The sequence below is a fragment of the Rhineura floridana genome, chromosome 4 (genome assembly GCF_030035675.1).
Source record: "Rhineura floridana isolate rRhiFlo1 chromosome 4, rRhiFlo1.hap2, whole genome shotgun sequence".
NCBI lineage: Eukaryota > Metazoa > Chordata > Lepidosauria > Squamata > Rhineuridae > Rhineura > Rhineura floridana.
Genome location: NC_084483.1, coordinates 101,484,276 through 101,499,918, shown reverse-complemented (window position 1 = coordinate 101,499,918; position 15,643 = coordinate 101,484,276). Strand labels below are relative to the sequence as shown.

General features: G+C 40.3%; 1 protein-coding gene and 1 pseudogene across 3 annotated transcripts in view; one reads left to right on the top strand and one right to left on the bottom strand.

Annotated features, from left to right (window-relative positions):
* Positions 1-15,643, top strand: part of ARHGAP18 (Rho GTPase activating protein 18) — an 80,581-nt gene that overhangs the window by 26,218 nt on the left and 38,720 nt on the right. For 2 of the 3 annotated variants that reach the window (XM_061623818.1, XM_061623820.1), the window contains exons 2-3: positions 1,697-1,896; positions 8,589-8,824. In XM_061623818.1, the coding sequence (XP_061479802.1) occupies positions 1,697-1,896; positions 8,589-8,824 (436 nt within the window). Of the gene's footprint in view, positions 1-1,696; positions 1,897-6,727; positions 6,833-8,588; positions 8,825-15,643 lie in introns of those variants that run through there. The other variant, XM_061623819.1, reaches the window with a different exon arrangement.
* On the bottom strand, positions 5,417-6,101 carry LOC133384094 (exosome complex component MTR3-like; annotated as a pseudogene).

Below are 15,643 nucleotides of genomic sequence, written 5' to 3'. Positions count from 1 at the left end.
TGATTCTCCAGGGTTTCAGATGGGAACGTCCTTAGCCCTACCTAGAGATGCTGGGGATTGAAACTGGGACCTTCTGCATGGAAGGTAGATGCTCTATCACTGAGCTACAGCCCTTCCTCATGATAGGTGGGAAGTTTAAATATCCAGTTACTTGGGTGGGAGCCAGTCATTTGGGTCCTAATCATGGAAGTGGCACTGCGCTTGGAGAAAGACTCACACAACTTTCACTCCAGCTGTCTGAAAGCTTTTCACTGAAAAGCAGCATCCATGCAACTAGGAAAATGTTGAATTCAAATAGAGTACCAGTATTTATAAATATTGTTTACTATTTTAAGGAAACCTGGTCTATCTTCTTGCCTAATCTATGTTGTTCGCCATTATATGAACAGCTCAGCCTCTGTTCTTTGTTATACTATTTTAAGGGCTAAAAGTACAAAGTGCAATTAGCTTATTGAAAATGCTGAACTCTGACTGGGTTGCGCCCTCTCTTGGTTCTACGCGAGCTAGGAACATGAAAATCAAATCCAGGAACATGGCTACCATGTTACTTGTGCTCAGAAATTTGAAATATTAATACTAAATTGTATTGTAGCATCTAAGCACAAAGTGCCAATGGTGGTGAGCATACAAATCTGTAGAGAACAGATTATTGTTGAAATTCTTTTTGTCAATGGTCTGAAGTGGCATTTACATAACAAAAGTGATGCCTATTTCTTAAATATATCAAGAATGAAACCAGCAAAATACAACACACTGTTGAAACTCCAAATAGATTTGTTGGAGCGTGAAATCAAGAAGGGATAAGTGGCATAAAAAAGAGGATACTATTTTTTTCTCTTTTCTTTTTTTAGAAAGCACACTTGAGGTTTTGAGGCTATAACTGTTATATTCACTTTCTTGGGAGTTAGCCCAATTTAACTCAATGGGCATTACTTCTGAATAGGGATATATAGTATTATGCTGTAAAATGCCTTGCCTCTGCCAAGGATTGGTAAGGTTCATATAAAAAACTACATTTTTTAGAAAAACTGGGAACTACATAAACTAAAGCCCACCTCAGATTTGAACACCAGGACGAGGTTATTCTCTTCAGCACATCAAACTTACTTTCCTCATTTCAGCATAAATCGTTCCAGGATATTTTATTCATATTTTAAATATTTATATCTAAATACAGCCACAAATTGATAGATGATTCAATTAGCTATTTCCTTACCCGGAAAAAAAAATTAATTCTCCCTCTTTCAGGGGCACCCATGGATTCCTTAACATTGATAAGATGTTTTTAAAGTAATTCATACATTGAGAAATTGGAATCGTACCTCTCCATGCTTTAACTGTATTAAACATGTAATGGTCCTCAAAGTTTAGAAAAATGGATAAAAGACAAATTGCTACTTAAAATGTAAACTTTTTAAATGTTAAAAGTTGTATGAAGATCAGTGCTATTTTTTTTATTGGTTTTGTTGATATCACTCTAAATTATGTTGGACATTATTCTTAATAAGAAGATGCCTTTTTGCCACAGTTGACTTTGTTTTTATTGTATTTTTAATGTTTTTATTGAATGGTTGCTTGTTTGTTTTTTAACTTCTTGTAAACTGCTTTGATGTTTTTAATGTAATAGCAATATACAAATATATTTGTAAAGAAATATTTATAAATTCTCTTTTTGTGGTGTGCGTGTGTTTTCCAGCCGGAGATCTGGCCAATATACAATGAACCATGACAACTCTAAGAAGCCCTCAGGGAAGCCCCCGTATGATCGCTCAGGTTCTCAGGATTCACTCGATGAATTATCCATGAATGACTACTGGAAAGAACTTGAAAACATCAATGAAACCAGAGGCAATAATCATGAAGGACAAGAAGCAGTTGTGGTGAAAGAGCCTGATGGTAATCATTGTTAGAATTAATAAAACACTTCCTTTGATTTAGGGTTTTTTTATTTAAGTAATATTTACAAACTATACTTTCATATAAAATGTCACAAGGTGGTATCACAAGGTTTTGAAGATACCGCTTTAGACCTTCCAGTTCTTGCATTTGCAATTGCATACTGATACTGATTTAAGGTTTGGGCAGCTGGAAAAGGCTAGTGCCTCTGCAAATCTAGCTACACATCTACCGACTGTTTGTAATGGTGATGATTTTCAAGGATTTGGATTTGCTGTTGTAGACTAGACTATCTTGATTTGAAGAAAAACAATAGTACTCGAAAGAAGTACTTACTTCATATATGTAATTTAACTTATAGAATTTACAACCCCAATATGTGGTGATGATCACTAGCTTAGATGACTTTAAAAGAGGAGTAGGGAAATGTATGGAAGACATAGTAAATTGGGGATGGAGAGATCAGCCTATTTCTGTTCATCTTGATTTTGTGTTCAATCAGTTATGTCCCATTCTGTCCCATTTTTTGCAGATTAAAAAAAACTCAAATGTTTTTTCTCTTTTCTCCCTAAAGCATGCTACTTTCTATGATTTTCAGTGTATTTTCCCCAAAACAGCCATTGTTTTGTTTGCAAAGTATGGTCTAGCGATGGTTATTGGTCATGATGGCTATACAGAGCTTCCAGATTCAGAGACAGAATACTAGCTATTTGAAAGGTAGCTGGAGAAGACTATTGCCTTCATGCTCTGCTTTTGTGTTTCCGATAGGTATCTGGTTGGCCACTGTAGGATGTGGGATGATGAGTGAGACAGAAGTGTGGTCTCATCCAGGAGAATGATTCTTAATGTTTTTCACTGAGGTTGTAGGTGGTATGAGAGTCATTGCTGCTCATGGTTTGTACTTGCCTGCTGTTTTTGTTCACAGGATTTGCAGATTATGCAGTGCTTCAAAATCCTATAAATCTTTTTGCACCAGAGATCTGTATGCCGCAAAACTTGTATAATTAGCTCTTCTGTCATTCAGTGGTCTCTGGTCAAACCAGTTCTGTAGCACTTTAAGCCATACCCTGGAAAACTAGACCTCAGGTGTGCAACAAGTGCTGTTACAATAGGTGTGTGTGTGTAGCTCGTGTGTATGTGGCTGTTGTGAGCTCCTCTTTGCTAGTGCCTACACTACATCACTGGTGATCAGTAACAGGCTTTCTCCTACCAAACCATATACTTACAGCACTTTTCATAAATGGGTGAAAGATATCTGGACATATCCACTACTGATGTGATCAAGGTCCATTTGGATGATCTTCATAAACCATAGTTTCTATAGCTGGGAACAAGCATAAAATCTGAGTACTCTTCCTTTGCCTCTTTTCTCCCCCTTTCCCCACTATATGCTGGTTTCAATTGAAAGATCCTGGCTTGTATTAAGCAAGAGCCTTCCATTTCAGACATAATTCTAGCTTAATACCAAGCCATGAACGTTATACTGAAGCCAGTAAGTGAGGGGACAGGGGCTGGCTAGAGAGGGATGAGGGATAAGCATTTGGCCCCAGTGCCCATTCCCAGCTTTGTAAACCGTGGTTTCTGAAACCTTGCACAGTAATCTGAATGGGGCTAAAGTACAAGTCCCATGCAGTGAAATCCTACCATATCATGAATCTTTGTTTTCTTATTCCCCCATTCCCAAATCCATTTTTAAAAACATTGTGTGTTCCCAATCTCTAGCACATTTTAGCAATATTTCTTTATAGGATTGAAGTTTAATTAGATAATGAGATGCCTACACTCTGGTCTAGCTGATTTTACCACACTCAACTGATTTTCACAAGACAAGAAAAAGCAGTTGCAAAAAAGGTTTCCTCCCCTCCTCCCCCCTTTGCAATGAGGGAGTATTTCAGGAAACTGTTACTGATTAGTGCCTTGGTAGGGGTAATGGGAAATTGTTCTTCTTCTGCAGAAGTGATGTCTTCTTGTAACCATGGTATCCAGAATCACACAAAGGATAATAATTCCTTACCACTCAGCACTAAGACAAAATGTGCAGTGACAGGATCACCAATAAAACTGCAGTTTTTACTCAATGTTTAATTATATAAGAATGAAAAAAAGAAAAACACAGCTTCTGGATACAACAGAAAAATGCAGTGTATATTGGAAAAAGAAAAACAGAAAAAGAAATGCAACTTAACAACCTAGTGCAAATAACACTTTCAGTTGCCAAATGCATTCTGACCACATGGTCTTGTTCAGTGGCACATATTGATAGGCAAATTAAATGCTTCAGATTGAATTTAAAGTGCACAATATCTCAGACTTGGGATAAAATTGCCAGCCAAGAAGGAAGGTGGGAGATGGAGGTTTCCTCATAGTGTTTCACTGTTCCAGCTCCAGGCCAGCATAACTGAGGCACTCAAAGGCCCCTTGAGGAATCCAGAAGCATTTGACTCTCAGGGATTAATGGGATTTAGTGATTCTGTAGCTGCTACTACTCTGCAGTGCTTCATTTCAGGGCTTCCCACTTGCTACGGCTAGTAATGGAAGAGCCACCAGCACTATGTTTCTACCTGGCTGGTCAAAGATGGAAGCTCCACTGAAGTGGAATATTGGCAGCACTCTTCTCTGCTGGCAAAGTACCTACATACTATTCCATGTACTCCATCACCCCATCAACATTGGAGGGAGGAGGGCACTGGGATCGTACTCTTAAATAGTGTTACACTTGAATAAAATATCTTCCACCCAATACTGCATCTTTAATTTTTAAAAGACTGGAATAGCAAACAAAAAAACTGAATTTCATTGGTTCAAATTGTATGAAGCATATTTTGCTATAAAGGTGCAAAAGAAAGGCACAAGTTACACCACACAAATCTAGTTACAATTATGCAACGTAATTGGATTGGAAAGGGCGCTGAAGCTGTGAAGTTCTATAAAAATGATAATGCCTTAGAACACTTTTACTGAGAAGTATGCACTTCTGTTTTCTATACTAATTTTAGCTAACAAACGCTAAGATTGAGATAAAGATGTCCTAGAAAATGTTTTAAGTCTGTTAATTTCATTTCTCTAAAATGGGGGCACAGATATAATTCTCTAATGTATAAGCAAAACTGGTCTGAATTCACTTTGAGAGTGGGACTTGAAGCACATGAAAAACTAGTCCTGGTTCTTTCTGTACATAGCAGAAACAAAAGGGAACAGCACCAAACAAAGGGCAGGATAGAGAGGCAAGCTCTGGTGCTGGAAGAAGTTTATTAAAAGGTCAACACGTTTCAGAACTGGTCCTTCGTCAGGAGCTGCAAACATTAAAACAAACTCAAATCACTCTAGTGAAGCCAACACTGTGGTCTTGAACATAAACAAAATATTTTAGAGACCACACTTCATATCAGGCCCGCCCTTAGTATGTGCAGGGCCTGGGGCAAAAGCGTAGTTGGGGGCCCCCCACATTCTTTCTCTCTCTATATTATATATATATTTATATTTTATATTATATATCTATATATAGAGAGATATATTTTATTTACGAATATATTTGGTGCAGCAGTGGGTAAAGGCACTGGCAGCCGTCGAGGCCCAGGCACTTGGCTTGAGCCCAGCTGTCGGGGGGGGGTCCGCCTTCCCTGCTGCCCAGTAGCCCGGCCACCTGGTTGAGAGAGGGCAGGAGCGCCACGGTGGCGGGCGACGGCGGCGCTCTCCTCGGGCTCCATGGGCTGCAGCAGCCACTCTCCCCTGAGGGCCCTGGCATCCGGCAGAGAGCGCAGGCCACCACGAGGTCATAGAGTTCAATGCCTGCATCCGCGAGGGCCAGCATCGAATCACCGTCTTGCAGGAGGAGTGCACTTACTTCCAGCTGCACGGCTGGCTCCAGCATTTCTTGCAGCACCAAGGCCAGTTTGGGCTCCTGCTTGCTGGGCCGGATGCGGGCTCCACGCCCAGAGAAACTCGCACACCAGCCGGCAGCAGGGCTCGCCGGAGATACTCGCTCTGCTGCTGCCTGCTTTGCACGGCCCAGCCACGGCGCGCAGTACGTAGGCCGAGCCTTTGGATTGGCTCAGCAGCCCTATGAGGGTGAACAGAGGCTGCAGGGCCGACGGATCCCAGCTGGCATCCGCCGCCTTTTTGCCATCCTTGGCTCCAGGGGGCACGAACAACAGCGGCATCTGGGACTCCTCCGGACCAGGCACTCGCCTGTGGTTGAGTGGCATGGCCTCCGCTTGTGGCACGCCTGGCCTCAGAAAGGGAAAAGATCACCAAGTGCAGGGCCCCCCAAATCACAGGGCCCAGGGCAACTGCCCCGCTTCCCAGTGCCTAGGGGTGGTACAGCTAAATATGACTCATTGAAAAGACATTTTTTTAAAAAAACTTTGTTTAAAAGTTGTCATGTGTTATCCTAGAACTTTGGCATGATACTGACAACTTAGAGAGCTATAATGTGTGACTCAGAAGAGACAGAATCTTATACTGGTCGTGGCAGAACCGCTTAAACATAACACTTCCGACCCTCCCCCGGGAGAACAGAAGGGAATAGCCCTGTACTGACCTGTGAGGATCTGTTTATCTTTCCTTTGTCAGGCAATGCACATTCTCTGAAACAGGCCCACACTGCATACACTGCACACTTACAGTGACTGACTGACAGATACATAAGTTATAGAAAATCAGCAAAATTTCAAGAATACCCGTGGTTATGATGTTATTTAAAACTCAGAGAAATCCAACTCCTCATTTAACCCTAGAGATACCAAACTTTTCATAGAAATGACTGTAAGTGTCAGCCGGATCAGTAGTAGTGACAAGCACAGCCATTGCACAGCTGAGCTGATTTACACACATCTTATATATACTATCAACATTTGAGTTCAGTTTGTATGCAGTGTGGGCCTGTTTCAGAGAATGTGCATTGCCTGACAAAGGAAAGATAAACAGATCCTCACAGGTCAGTACAGGGCTATTCCCTTCTGTTCTCCCGGGGGAGGGTCGGAAGTGTTATGTTTAAGCGGTTTTGCCACGACCAGTATAAGATTCTGTCTCTTCTGAGTCACACATTATAGCTCTCTAAGTTGTCAGTAGCATGCCAAAGTTCTAGGATAACACATGACAACTTTTTTAAACAAAGTTGTTGTTTTTAAGAAAAAGTCTTTTAAATGTTTGTTAAATGAGTCATATGAAGTGTAGTCTCTAAAATATTTTGTTTATGTTCAAGACCACAGTGTTGGCTTCGCTATAGTGATTTGAGTTTATTTTAATGTTTGTAGCTCCTGACGAAGGACCAGTTCCGAAATGCGTTGAGCTTTTAATAAACTTCTTCCAGCACCAGAGCTTGCCTCTCTGTCCTGCTCTTTCTGTACATAGACAAATGGCCTACAGTTTTTGTTTGCAGAAACACTTTTGTTTTTAGTAAATTCTTAATGTGTTGCCAGCTAGAAACAATATGGAAATGATCACCTTACTGAAAATCACTAAGGAGTAGAAAATGCATTAGCAAGGATAATTAGATGCTGCAATACAATCACCCATTTGCAGTAACATCACCCATTAGCCTTGATAACCGTTGATTAAATTAAACTAATGAAGAGTTGTACTAAGAAAACAAGGCACTGTTGCTATTGGAAAAGGAAACAGAACTAGCAGAGTGTCATACAAATCCATTGAATGTGACAATTGTATATAAATTTTTGCCCATGATGGATCCCTGGTGCAGGGCATTCTAATTCCTTGTAGGAAACATTACAGGGAATGTGTACTGGAGAAGAGTGACAATTTCTGTATATATTGTATGCAGACCAACTTCCACAGGGCTTCTAGCAGTTTTATACACCTCTCACTTTCCCACAGAAGTCTATGGTTCCATTTGGGTGTAACAGTAAACTATGGTTTATTTTTGCATGCTTGAGCAATCTTGCATCATGTGTTTACTTTTCTCTGCCCTCTGGGAGAAGAGTAGAAGCTTCCAATATGTGATAAAACCATAGTCTGCCATGTGATTTAATGTAACAGATTACAATTTGTGCAAATCAGTAGTTTCTAATCTCTCCTCTTCACTAATGGGGAAGGGAAAGAGAGAGAGCATGTGAGGGATCCTGACTCACAAAGTTGCTCATATATCAACTTCAATTCATGGCTGTGTTATGTCTGAATGCAGCCAATAGCTGTTTGTTATGGGAGAGGTTCATAGGCCTGGTAAGAAAAATACTAAAATGGAGACAAAGTATCTTCCACTGGCACCCTGAGGGTCTGGAGCTATGAGCAGTTTTTACCCCAACCACATCTGTTATGGGACAAAGTTAAGTGGCTGCAATCAGGGTCATAGCTGAGGGTAAGCAAAACCCTTTCTCCAGACACTGGAGAATCTAATGGAGACTTTGGCCTACCTCAGGTTGTCCCTTCAACTGCATCCCCTGTGTTTTCTCATATACATGTGAATGGGCACCATATATTTCAGCCTCCCCCAACCTGGTGCCTTCCAGATCCTTTGAACTACAACTCCCATCTTTCCCGACCACTAACCATGCTGGCTGGGACTCATGGGAGTTGTAGTCCAAAACATTGGGAGGACACAAGGCTGACATATAACTTCTTTTAAAAATGTATGTAGTGGTCACAACATTAACTATTTCTTAATATAAAACTATATATTAACTATATCTTAATATATGTCATTCTTGATTTGTTCCTCCTTTTGTCTGGGCCAGAAGGAGAATTGGAAGAAGAGTGGTTAAAAGAAGCAGGTTTGTCAAATCTCTTTGGTGAGGCTGCTGGAGACTCTCAAGAAAGCATGGTGGTTTTGGCTACACTGACACGTACTCAGGCAGCAGCAGTTCAGAAACGAGTGGAAACTGTCACACAGACTATGAGGAAGAAAAACAAACAATACCAAGTTCCTGATGTGAGAGATATCTTCAAGCAGCAAAATGAGTCAAAGGAAAAAGTAAGTTCCTGGTTTGTGGCTTTGGTTGGCCTGACTTAAAAATCTATGTACCAAAGCAGGATATTAAGATTAAGCAGGAAGGAAGATTCGCTCTTCTACGCTTGAATGAGAATCTCAATAAAGGGCATTTCCTAAAGGCTTGTATGTTTGTTCCTTCAGAATTCTCTAAGCAGCATGTAACATTGTGTTCAAATATTCTGGTGACTTCAGCAGTTCTGAAAATGGAGAAATCCAGATAAGGTATCTGACACTATGTCACATATCAGTAAAAACAATTTTCTGCATAGAAAATTTGGAATGGAAGAATGTACAGTTTCAAGATACGTTTTCCCATTGTGGTGATGTACATGTAAATAGTAAAATAGGACAAGGGCTAAACACTTTTTGAATTTGGTTTCAGGGATCAGTTTGGTACAACTTGATGTTCTGGCAGCTATAGATGCTATAATCTCATTTAGGTTGTACCTCCCAGGAGCCTTTGGAAGGGGTTCAGAAGTACAGTTATCCACCCGTGCCCTACAGCACAAATGCAACGAATGTTTGTCTAGGGGAGCAGTATTTTGAGATGGAAATCATGAAGTAGTGTGCAGCTCAATGAGTGTGGAGTCTCATGCAATTTGAGGACAGTAACACCTGTATCCTTGTGATATTTCACAATATCCTCAGATGTATCTCTCAGATGATGTTGTCAGTGCAACCATTTGGAGAGAGATACATTGATTATTATTTCAGAGATACTAAGTTTCCCCTACTGTTCCTGGCAATCTATGCCACATGCTATATCAGGGTAACCAACTTACCTTTCCATTTTTATTTTATTTATTTATTTATTTGTTTGTTTGTTTGTTTCATTTTTAAACCACCCATAGCGAATAGCTCTCTGGGTGGTGTACAAAAAGATTAAAATACAGAATATCACAATAAATAAACAGCAAACAAAAAAGATTTAAAATTATAACATTAAATGCTTAAAATGCGTTTTAAAGTTGGGATAGGGAGAATATTTACCAATAGATGTATTTGCTTTTCTCGCTGAATCAGTACAAAAACCACTCTGAGTTCCTTTTTAGAGCAGTGTAATTGCATTCTTAGCCTGTGGTAGCATGAAGAGCATATTAAGCTCATTTAAATGTTTGCCCCTTCAGCCATATACTGTTGTTTTGTGTTCAAAATTATCAATAGCAGTAACAAAATTCAATTTGTTTTTTACTTACTAAAACAATAGGAAACAATACATACAGCAAGTGTATTATAATTATGCTGTGAGTATCTAAGAGAAGGCTCTAATGGTAGAGCATCTGCAGAGGGTCCCAGGTTCAATCCTTGGCATCTCCAGGTAGGGCTGGGAGAGACTTCTGTTGGAAACTCTGGGGAGCTGCTAGCAGTCGGAGTAGATAATATTGAGCTAGATGGGCCAATGTATTTGAAATGTATTTGTTTATTGTTTATTGTTTTATTTATGTATTATTGATGTTTTATTGATATATTATTGTTTTATTGGTGTATTTTTATACGGTTGCTCTTTTGTAAGTCGCCTTGAGGGCCTTTTGGCCAGAAGGCGGGGTAGAAATATTAAAATCAAATCAAATCAAAATGTTCAGACACAGCATAAGGCAGTTTCCTGTGTTCCTATTGTTCTCGAGCAATTTGGTGCTGCAAGATTGCTAAAAGAGAGATGATTAGTAATGGAAAGATGTAAACCACTTTCCTAGACTGCAGTCATATGCACCCTCATTTGGGAACAACCCACTGAAATGTGAAGGGAAGGATCATAATTCAGTGGTACAGCAGCTGGTTTGCATGCGGAAGATCCCAGCTTCAGTCCTAGGATCTCGAGGTAAGGCTGTAGGATTGTCTCCTATCTGAAGCCGTGTGGAGCAAAACTGGATTAGATGGATGAATGTTCTGACTCTGCATAAGACAGCTGCTTATATGACTCTAAATTGCCGGGCCTACTTCCAAATGAATGTAGTATCAGGTGGCAAATATGTTCCTAGTGGTAGTTCACACTTAAACTATGCTCTCTGAACTCCTGTCAGTAATGGAGTACACAAAGGATCCATTGTATATACAAGGGTTTCATTAATTTCTTTTCTTGTTGTAGTGCTCATTTTCCAACCTGATGCCCTACAGATGTTTTGCACTGCAACCCCCATCAATCCGAGTCAGCTTGGCTGTGCTGATGGGGTCCAATAGAAATTTTATTCCCAAACAACTGAAGGGTATCAGGTTGAGAAAGATTGCTAGTGTGTTCATATTTATCCTGCCTAATTTAGGGTTTTTATTGCTTTGTACTGACACAAAAGGGTCCAAATATCACTAATCAAGGGGTATGGGAAAAGTGTCAACACCAAGGAGAGGTTACACTTGTTTTTGAGAAATTGACCTTTGATTAATTTGCAGACTTTCTTGCACTGAAGAAGCCTGTTCAAGCATTCACAGACACATGTATATGCAAGAGAAGGGCAAGCTCTCTCCTGCTTGCCTCAGAATTATGCCCCACCCTCACCCCAATGAGAAGAATTTGGATCATTTTTGAGGCCCAGAAAAACAAAACTCTGGAATGGGGGGGCAGGTCAGGATTGGGGTGGGGGTGGGGCAAAAGTTACACCAATATTTTGAAGAATTGACCATAGAAAATGGGCTTCTGGGCAAAAGTCCATCCCTCCCATGTGGTGAGAGGTTTCCGTCTAGAGCTAAGCTTTTGTACTCAGCCCCAGTTTACCCAGGAACTGCCCTTTAAAGGAGGAGTGTATTGGGAAGTCTTCTCCAGCCCAAGATTTAAATCCGAAGTGGAGAAAAATGTTGAACTTCTAGTGCTTGTCTCTCCTTTTCGGTTGAGCATTACAGAGTCCCCTGAAGCTCATTTCTGAGCCTGAGCCTAGCTAACTTCACTGGAATTTCTAGTAACTGCAATTAAAAGGCCAAGCACACACACACACATATATGTGTGTGTTAAATGTCTTTTTTGCATCTACAATAGGGAATTAAATCAAAAATGTGTAATCAATTAATTTATTTTATAAACAATATATTTGTGCTCTTATTCCAACTATTATATATTTCATTGGTGATCACTCGTGACTGAGTAAGATTGTCTTCCAAGATAAGGTCTTTAACAGTGGATCCGTAAGTGACTATGGAGGCCAATTCTGGATCCACACAGCCTCCCACAGTGAGGACATAGGTTTCCAGATGGAAGATGGTCGCGATGAGGATTTGTTTGATGTGCCTTCCGCTTAGCTTGTTTGTCCCTTTCACCCTGTATTTGCGCTTCTTCAAAGTCCACAGCACCTTTGATAATAGCTGACCTCCATTTGGGACGTTCATGGGCCAAGGCTTCCCAGTTCTCGATGTTCATGTTACATTTTTTTAGATTCACTTTAAGAACATCTTTAAACCTCTTTTGCTGTCCACCAATGTTCCATTTTCCATCCTTAAGTTGGGAGTAAAGTAGCTGCTTTGGAAGATGGTGATTAGGCATTTGAACAACATGGCCAGTCCAGCGAAGTTGATGTTGAAGGATCATTGTTTCAACACTGGTAGTCTTTGCTTCTTCCAAAATGCTAACATTAGTCCGTCTGTCTTCCCAAGTAATTTGCAGAATTTTCCGGAGGCAGCGTTGGTGGAATCTTTCAACAAGTTGGGAGTGGCGTTTATAAATGGTCCATGTTTCACAGGCATACAGTAAGGTCGGTAGTACAATGGCTTTGTAAATAAGCATTTTGGTTTCCCTGTGAATATCCCGATCCTTGAACACTCTATGCTTCATTTGGGAGAATGCAGCACTCGCATAGCTCAGACGATGTTGAATTTCAGCATCGATGTCAGCTTTTACAGAGAGATGGCTGCCAAGATAGGGGAAGTGATCAACGTTCTCCAATGTCACACCATTAAGCTGGATCGATGGTGCTACAGAGGGACTAGTTCGCACCAGTTGATGAAGCACTTTGGTTTTTTTAATATTAAGTGGGAGCCCAAGCTTTCCATATGCTTCTGTAAAGACATTTAGGATAGTTTGAAGATCTTTCTCTGAATGTGCAGAGACTACATTATCATCGGCATATTGAAGTTCTATGACAGAGGTTGACATTACTTTTTGCTTTCAGCGTACTGAGATTAAAAAGCTTTCCGTCTGTTCGATATATGATTTCCACACCAGTAGAAAGTTTCCCCTCAATAAGGTGTAGAATCATAGCAATGAAGATAGCAAATAAGGTAGGAGCAATGACTCATCCCTGTTTTACACCTGATCCGACTCTGAATGGATCACTCTGAAAGCCATTGTTGTCCAAAATTGTTGTTGTCATAAGGAGTCACAAAATATTCACAAATTTATCAGGGCATCCAGTTTTCAGAACGATGGTCCGGAGAGCGGTTCAATTCACAGTGTCAAAGGCCTTAATCAGATCATTAAACACCATATATAAAGGTCGATTCTGCTCCCGGCATGTCCACTGTCCCCCTGGAAGGGCAGAAACCATTTTGAGATTCGGGGAGGACATCCTCTGAGATCGGCAGGAGGCGATTTGCGAGGATCCTTGCAAGGATTTTACCTGCAGTAGCCAGAAGAGAGATACCTCGATAGTTCCCGCAATCTGTTCTATCACCCTTCTTAAAAAGGGTGATAATTATAGCATCCCTAAAGTCTTCCGGGATCTCCTCCCTCATCCAGATTTTTTTGATGAGTTTATGAAGTTGTTGTGTAAGTTCAGGCCCACCTTCTTTAAAGACTTCAGCAGGAATCCCATCAGGACCACTAGCTTTGTTGTTCTTCATTTGATTGATGGTTTTCCTGACTTCATCCAAATTAGGGGATACTGCAAGCTCATCTCTACTTTGTTGTTGTGGAATTTGTGAGAGGACCTCATCAGCCACAATAGAGTTACGATTAAGGAGGTCGTGGTAATGCTCTTTCCATCGCAGTGCAACAGACTCTTTATCTTTAAGAAGTTTGCTACCATCCATTGAACGTAAGGGATTTGTACTGTAATTTGTTGGTCCATAGATGGCCTTTGTGGCATTAAAAAAGCCCAGTGCACCGTGAGCAAAGTGCTGGATTTTGTGAGCTTTCTTTATCCACCAGGCTTTCTTAAGTTCTCTAGTTCTTCTTTGGACCTCAGCCTTTGCACTGGCATAGATTTTTTTCTTAGCAGCACAGTTAATGTCTTTCTGCCATATCTGGAAGGCTTTCCTTTTCTTGTCAATGATATGTTCAATCTCACTATCATTCTCATCAAACCAATCCTGATGTTTCTTAGTTTGATATCCAATAGTTTGTTCACATGCTGCAATAATGGAAGTCTTCAGTTTAATCTAGTGTTCCTCAACGTTTTCAGGGAGTTCCGTAGGTAGATGTTTCTTAGAGTTGCTTGAAAGCAAGCTTAATAGGATCTTGAAGGGTGTGGATGTTCATTTTATGCCTCGGTTTTCTTCCTTGGAGCCTACGTTGAGGAACAATATTAATGGCCATAGTGGATCGAATAGTGGATCTGTCCAGCAGTCATCGGCACTCGTCATGGCCCTGGTGAGGAGTACATCATGACGATCTCTGGCATGGACAATTACATAATCCAGGAGATGCCAGTGCTTCAACTGAGGGTGCTTCCATGAGTTTTAAATTTATCTTTCTGGTGAAAGAGTGTGTTTGTAATGAGAAGATTATGCTCTGCACATTTAGTCAGAAGTAGAATGCCATTCAGGTTGCTATTGCGAACTCCTTCTTTCCCAATGGTTTTTGGCCATAAATCAAAATCACGCCCAACTCTTGCATTGAAACCGCCCAGGAGGATAATTTTATCCTCCTTAGATATCTCTGATAAGATGGCTTCCAGCTGGTCATAAAAATTTTCCTTGATGTCTTCATCAGGATCTAATGTTGGTGCATAAGCACTTACAATAGTTGCCTGCTGGTTTTTGGCAAGTTTTAACCGGAGAGTTGAGAGTTCTTCATTAATGCCAATAGGAACTTCTGACAAGAGCTTCACAAGATGATACTTTTATTTCCCAGTCTGTTCTCTCTAATTCTGATTTTATTTGAAGGTTCAGGTGAGCATTAGGTCCCATACCTTCATCACATATTCTCTCAGTGAGGGTAAGGAGTCTTTTTTTGTTTCCATTTGTACCGATTCCCTATCCTTTTGAAGAGCCTAAACATATCCAAACAAAATAACAATTAATTGTAAGTTTAGTTATGTCCTGCAATTTCATTCATATTTTTTAAAATCCGAAACATCTTCATATTTGGACAGCACAATATATAATCAAAAGCTTTTCTTCTTGTGGAAATCTTCATGGGAAATCTGTAGTTTTACAGATGTTGTTGGACGCTCAACTCCCATCAGCCCCAGCCAGCAAGACCAATGGCTAGGGACAATGGGAGTTGTAATTCAGCAACATCTGGAGGACCACAAGTTCCTCACCTCTGATGTAGGGCTTCTGTGGATGTTCCTAAACTCCTAGCCTCTCAATTTCTGTGTTAAAATGTGTTGCATACTTGAAAACATCCGTGCAAGAGCAAGGTTTAAAGATTAATGGAATGTCCCAGCATGCAATGGAAGGAAAAATAGAGCTAGAAAATGATATAAAATTATTTTATTTAATATAATTCAAGACTTTTTTGTTCTACTCTTCAGCCAAAAAGATTCCGAGTGGCTCACATAAGATCAGTACATGCTGAGTAGATGTGTTTTTCATTGTTTCTTATTACATCCCTAATTACAGTACAATACACTCCACCATAATGATTGCTTAATGCTACTTAAGGCTTTAGCAGTGTCTGAGTTCTGGCTCTTGACTGGCATTCTGTCTTTTGGCATG